At 34.6% G+C, this 6,603-nt stretch overlaps 1 protein-coding gene across 1 annotated transcript; it reads left to right on the forward strand.

Annotated features, from left to right (window-relative positions):
• The first annotated feature begins 4,046 nt into the window (after positions 1–4,046).
• LOC130721432 (transcriptional regulator SUPERMAN-like) lies at positions 4,047–4,671 on the forward strand. The gene has a single exon (XM_057572232.1). It carries the CDS (start codon positions 4,103–4,105, stop codon positions 4,649–4,651), a length of 549 nt encoding a protein of 182 aa, XP_057428215.1. The 5' UTR covers positions 4,047–4,102; the 3' UTR covers positions 4,652–4,671.
• The last annotated feature ends 1,932 nt before the right edge of the window (positions 4,672–6,603 follow it).

The following is a 6,603-nucleotide window of genomic DNA, read 5'->3' on the forward strand; positions in this document are numbered from 1 at the left end:
AGCAGCATATAGTTGTATTATAGGGAACTAACACCTGACCCTATGTTGTTGGATTTTCGTATTGGTTTATTGATATCTGATTTGATGTTACATTGTTGAGGTTATTATTATCTGAGTCCGATTTATGTTTAAGTTGTTGATATATGAGTTGAGTTATGTTGCTAGTTATTTACCATGCCAGGTAATTAAATTCGAACAGCATGATTTTTCTCTTTTATACATGGTAATTGCATGGAGTTAACCCTTTCTATTTGCTACTTGTTGTTTGGGCGCTTAACGCTATTAGGCGATGGAGATCCTTCCGCCGAGGCATAGCTACTCGAGTTGGAGATCGAGTTGTAAGCGGTGGAGTAGAGGTATGAGAAGCAGCTTTGCTTCTCTTCTTGTGGATTTTGTTGGAGTCTCTTTTACTTTATGAGAACTCTGTTATTAAAGTCTTGCTTCCGCCACTGTTAAAGTGCGCATGTTTATTCTGAACCTTACTTATGGTATTGTAAACTATTATTACTGTATATCGGGAAACAAGTTATCTAAATAAAGTTATGGTATGTTTCCAACCTTTTAGCCGAAGTGTTTAGTTGTTTTACAGAAAAAAAATTCCCTTGGTTTTTAGGGATTGCAGATTGGTCCTTAGACTTTGTTAGGTTACTAATGTGACTCCTCAGTTAAGAAATTGGGGTGTTACAGCCGCCATCTTCGCCACCCCTTTCATCCATGGTGGATGCATCTGCTTGCTTACTTGACTGCAGCTGAGGTGTGTATGGAATCTGTAGAAGGCTCTCTCCTACCCTTGTCCCAAAGATGTTCATTTGACCCCGTAAATGTTGCTGAAGTCGTAATGGACTTCCTTGGTGGGCGCACAATTTACTTCTTCGACAGAGTCGTTTGAGGTGCTTTACATGGGAGCCTTGTTCAAAAGGATTTGATCTTTTGGCTCATAAATCATTTTAGTTTAAGTGGTCTTTGAGTCTTAGGGGGGACTGTTTTCCCTTAGGGTTTTGCATCATGTTCTTTACGCTGGATATGTTAGCTCGAGTGTGCACGCTTGTTCTCTCATTTTCTCATGTGTATGTGATTTGTAGTAGCAGCACAACACTCATAGAGAGTCATTCTCGCATGTTGTAAGTTCCGTTTGGCAACTCTTTCGGGTTTAATTCCATGCACCTTTGACAAAAAAAGACCTTTTAGGTCAACATAAACATCGATCACATAGACACAACCAAGTGAATGTCGTGTTGGTCAGCTAAAACAACCAAAGCAAGGTTTATATTGTCCAACAAACCACCGAATGAAACAAGGTGGCATAGTCATTACTCATTAATAAACACTTAAAAATTGTTCAAGCATAATAATCATCTGAGGAGTCTTCCTTAAAGGCCTCATTAAGGCTGAACGCCTCAATTACAAGGCATATCTTGTCCTATATAAATATATGTTTAATCTTTAGTTTCATTAACATCACTCATCTTGCCGTTCTTCTTATATTTATAGATTATTTTTCCGGCCATGTAGAAGTTGTTTTAAGCGTCAGAGTGTCTTTTGCAGTTATAACTCACAGTTGTGTTCCACTATATATGCGCTAAACCTACAACCTCCGTGCAAAGATTGAACGTATCAGAGTTCAATTTCGGGAAGAGCAACTTTATAAACCAAAATTATATACCATATAGAATACCACTAAAGTTGATTATTAATTTGACGTAAGCAAAGTTGATTATTAATTACTTTTTTTTTCCGGCCATAAGTTCATGATGAGCCAGCTAATTAGGAGCCATGCATGATACAGGTACATGACATTTGGTCTTATAGAGATTTCTACGAAATTCCTTTTGGTGGTCTTTAATTTGATATATGGTACAGTCATTTGTGTAGTTGGAGCAATTCAATTTGAATGAATGAAAGTGATGAGTCATGTATATAATAATTATTTATTTATGATCCCATGAAAATAAGTTGGGTTGAGATCAAATTATTCGTTTGTTTTGATAATTATTCCTTCTGGCACCCTACTACTAGCTAGATGGATGATTGATCCTAATAGTTCACATGTCTCTTCCATTTGAAGAAGGGCTAGGAAGGCAGTAAAATGCAATAAATTACTAGAGAGAGACTAAATATAGCAATATCAAGAATTATTTTCTACTAGGATTGTGATAAAGACATGAGGAGATACTTCTACGCGTTTTCAACTTACAAGTGTTCACATTGCGCATCATACATACATATCCTTGGAACCTCTTCATTTGCCAAAATTGGCATTCACATGTAAGAGGTGAATATTTACATTCAAGGAATATTTCATTGTTAAACTGTAAAAAGTGTTATAGGATCATGCAAAATAATGAAGTGTCGCTTGGAAATAAAAATCATTAAGAACATATCACATCGTAAAGTACCAATATATTCCGGTATCATAAGTTCAATGTTAAGTTATTTTGATAGAAATACAATATGAAATCATTTTTGTGGATCTTATCCTCTAATTACATAAATTTTTGAGATAACTAATTATTTGATATGATATCAGAGTCTCTATGATCAAAATATTTAGAGTACGATCATTATCGCCTCACATTTCTAATAAAATGTTGAATTTCAATATATGGTAGGTGGACATCTTCATTATTCATATTTCAAGCTCAAGTGAACTCTTGCGTGAGAAGACGTATTCGAAATATAATATAAAACTATTTAAAGAGAACAATGGTGCAACACTTGTGAAAAAAGATGATAAACTCATTTTTATGGTTTGAGCATAATAAAGGAGGGATCCTAGCATACATTAGTGAAACAAAAAATATTGATAAACATACATTCTTTTATAACATTTTTTAGATATATCACTTTGTGGCGAAGTACTTTTAACTACAACAAATTAGTGTTGCGAAGGTTGAAAATCGTTGTAAAATTGTATGTCTAAATTAAAGATCTCTGACAAAGTGTATATTAATGTATCATCACTCAGTTTATTGAAGGAGCTGATAATTAAAGAAAATTACATGTGAAACTATTAAGAATGATTTAGATTTAAATTATTTGATTTTAGAATGATTTTATGCTCAGATATCATCATGATGTCATTTGGTCCATATATCACTAGCTAACTCCACCTAATGAGAAAAATGTTTAGGTATTGTTGATTTTTACTTAAGGATGTGAATTATTGCCATTTGTTAAACAAGGAATATTGAAGTTAAACAACCATATACTATACCGTGTGCCTTCTGTTTGCCATTGTACACTCCAATCAAGCCCCAAATATACTTTCTTTTGACAGCTAGGATACAAGAATGAAAAATGTGAAAGCACTCGAAAACATTAAGCCAGATTAAGAGTTTAGATTTGTTTAACTGCATTTGTTTTTCGATGATTAAAAGTTTGAATTTATTCCCCTCCAGACAGCACCATAAGTTAAAACATTTTTCTTAAATTCTAGGCTACAGTAGAATTACTTATAAATTGTCCATCAAGACAGTTGCTACATTGAGAATTAAACATGCAATCTTTTAAAAAGATATAGTCGATCCTACCAAATGAGGTTAATTATATTTGTAAGTATACGTTAATTATTCTCTTATCGATCATTCACTAACACCACTCTTGCAAAAATTGAAAACACAATTTTCTAAGAAGAATTGGTATGTCGTTCCTGATTAAACATACTTGATTGCATTTGTAAGTACTAGACAAGAATCAGTCACATTGATTAACGCGGTAATCAAAGAAAGAAGTAGATAAACAAAAGAGAAAGACTAAAGAGAAAAAGTTGCACCACGTCATGAAAGGAACATGAGCAAAAATGGTAACAAATCAAATTCAAGAGATACACAGAGCCGGCTAATTGGAAAATCAGAAAACGCCAAAAATGTAACTCTCACTTTGACAGAAAACTGCTTCTGACACCCTACACTGAAACTTCATCATTCTCTTCTCTTCTGCTTGTCCCTATTTCAACACTTTTCTTGCATGTCATGTGCTAGATATAAAGCCTCTGCCATCTTCCACATTCTTCTTTAACAACATCACAGAGAGAAATTCAGAAATTTCATTCAGCTTTTTTACTTTTTCTTTTTCTGCTGTGAATTCTGAGAAACCTGTCATCATGAGCTCTGAGGTTTCAGGTGAAGATCATCATGGTGATCATCAAAATGAAGACACTGCAGGAACAAAACGCTCTTATGATTGTACATTCTGCAAGAGAGGCTTCACAAATGCTCAGGCTTTAGGGGGTCACATGAATATTCATAGGAAGGACAGAGCCAAGGGAAAACAAGAACAAACCCCAAACCCTTTTTCTTCCATTCAAGGAAAATTCACCAACTATGAACAATCCTATTCCTCTATGACCCTTCCTTTTACTTCTGAATTTCAAAACAAACCCTTAAGCCATTACTCCATTCGGGAGCCTCAGAGGAATCGTGACATGTATTTTCATCCTCCACCAACCCAACTTGCACCTCTTCATCTGTGTGAGTTTCAGAACAAAAAGTCTGATCAGCCTGTGCATTTCAACCAAGGGTTTTGGGGTGCTGATTTGAGTCTCCAAACTGGTTCAAATCATGTGGGTCATAATGCTAGTCAAGTTAGGAGAGGAAATCAGAAAGATAGTGAAGTGGACTTGGAGCTCAGGCTTGGCCATGATCCATACTGAAAAAAGCTATGTCATCCTTTAATTAAGGTATATTCACATTTCTTTTCATGATTTAGATGGAAGTTTAATTGAGAAAATTAATTAATTACCCTGAAGCATATATCAATTTCTTGAATTTAGGGCAAGTTTTTTTTCCCTAACCCATGTATAAGAATTATATTTGATTAATACTGAGCTCAAATTGTTCATGTGACAGGATAAGAATGGTGCATATGTAAACATCAGAACTAACACTGAGGTACATAAATTTCATTACTAATGTAAGAAGCTGTATAGTTAGGGCCTCGGGGGAAAAGTCATCTTGAGAATGCTAAAGCATTTGACAGTGAATAGTTATGGAAAAGACTAGGTTTTCTTCTTTTGCTTGTTAATTAGTGTATATACATGTTTCTTCAGATACTCATTATGAGATGCAATTAATAGTACTGGTTATAATGATCCTTCACTTGCCTTCCTTAGTTTCTGAACTTTGCAGTGGGAATGCCTTTTTTATGCCTCCAAATCATGATTCTTCTTACAATACTGATCGATTTTGATACCTGGATATATATGATAGTTTTATCAGCTGATCATTTTGATTGAGTATATGAATCATATTGCACATGCTATATGGCTGTCATTTTTCTAGACTGAGATCACATGCTATCACCTCATTGTACGGTACCTCAAGAATTTTAATTTGTCAATATTTAAGAATTACACATAATTAGAAAGGCTGAGGTCAGAGGTTTTCTTAGCCCAAATATGCATGACAGTACTGCATCCTGCTAACCCTCCAATCATCAATGTCAAGCTAATTTCATATGTAATATTGAGGCACTTTTAAGGTAGAATTTACCTTATGTTTTCTCAAGGATGCTTTTGAAGTCAATATTGCATGTATTTAAATAATCACTGAAATTTACTTTTTGCCAGCAAAAATTGAATTATCACCTTAAATTGCTATTATTTTTAAGAAATTGGTATTATAGCAAATTCTTTAGTAAATGTTATGAAAGTAAATATAGGGTTCATTAACATTTTATTTTGAATGTGTTTGTGTAAACAACTTAATTAAGCGCTTATAACAATAAACGTTTATCACATAATCTTATCCATAGGTTAATTTGAAAAGAAAAAAAACTTACTAAGAAAAGCTCAAAACAAGTTATAAATAAGCATAAACTTGGATTTCAAAAAAAAAAAGCATAAACTTGAATTTCAAAAAAAAGAAGCATAAACTTACTCCTAAGCTAACTAAAAACAGCTTGTAAATTAGCTATAAACTTTCTGAAGAACTTTCAAAAATGTTTATATTATTATAAAATTAGTTCAAATAGTTCTTTCAAAGGGCCTTTCTAGATGAGAGGTATTGCTTATGTAAATTATATTGTACTGTAATAAATTTTTGGCTTAAATACTCTGGAGGTCCCTGAAATTGTACCCCATATGAAAATAAGTCCCTGAAATTTTTTTTTCCGATTCCGGGTCCCTAGAAAAATTTGTTTGATCAAAATAAGTCCCTGAGCATGTATACGCCGGAGAAGACGGTGGTTGCCTCCTCATTGTTTCCACAAACCATGAAATAACATGTTTAAAACACTCCTAGACCTTCATATATCTGATCTGGGCAAAGAAATCGCAAGAAACAAAGCTAAAATGAAGAAACCGAGAAGCTCCATAAATTCCGGCGAGAAGAAATCAACTTGTTACTGGCTTTTTCTCTTCAACTGTGACGACCCAGCCCACGAGACCACCACCACTGAGTTCCTGAGGACGAGACGAAGCCGGCCCAACACCTCGGTCGCAGCGCCGCCATGACCGCCATCGTCAACCACCGTCTTCTCCGGCGTATACACGCTCAGGGACTTATTTTGATCAAACAAATTTTTCTAGGGACCGGGAATCGGGAAAAAAAATTCAGGGACTTATTTTCATACGGGGTACAATTTCAGGGGCCTATGGAGCTATTA

The sequence above is a fragment of the Lotus japonicus genome, chromosome 5, assembly GCF_012489685.1.
Source record: "Lotus japonicus ecotype B-129 chromosome 5, LjGifu_v1.2".
Taxonomy (NCBI): domain Eukaryota; kingdom Viridiplantae; phylum Streptophyta; class Magnoliopsida; order Fabales; family Fabaceae; genus Lotus; species Lotus japonicus.

Coding starts and splice junctions, on each gene's coding strand:
- LOC130721432 (XM_057572232.1), top strand. CDS start 4,103: ATGAGCTCTGAGGTTTCAGGTGAAGATCATCATGGTGATCATCAAAAT.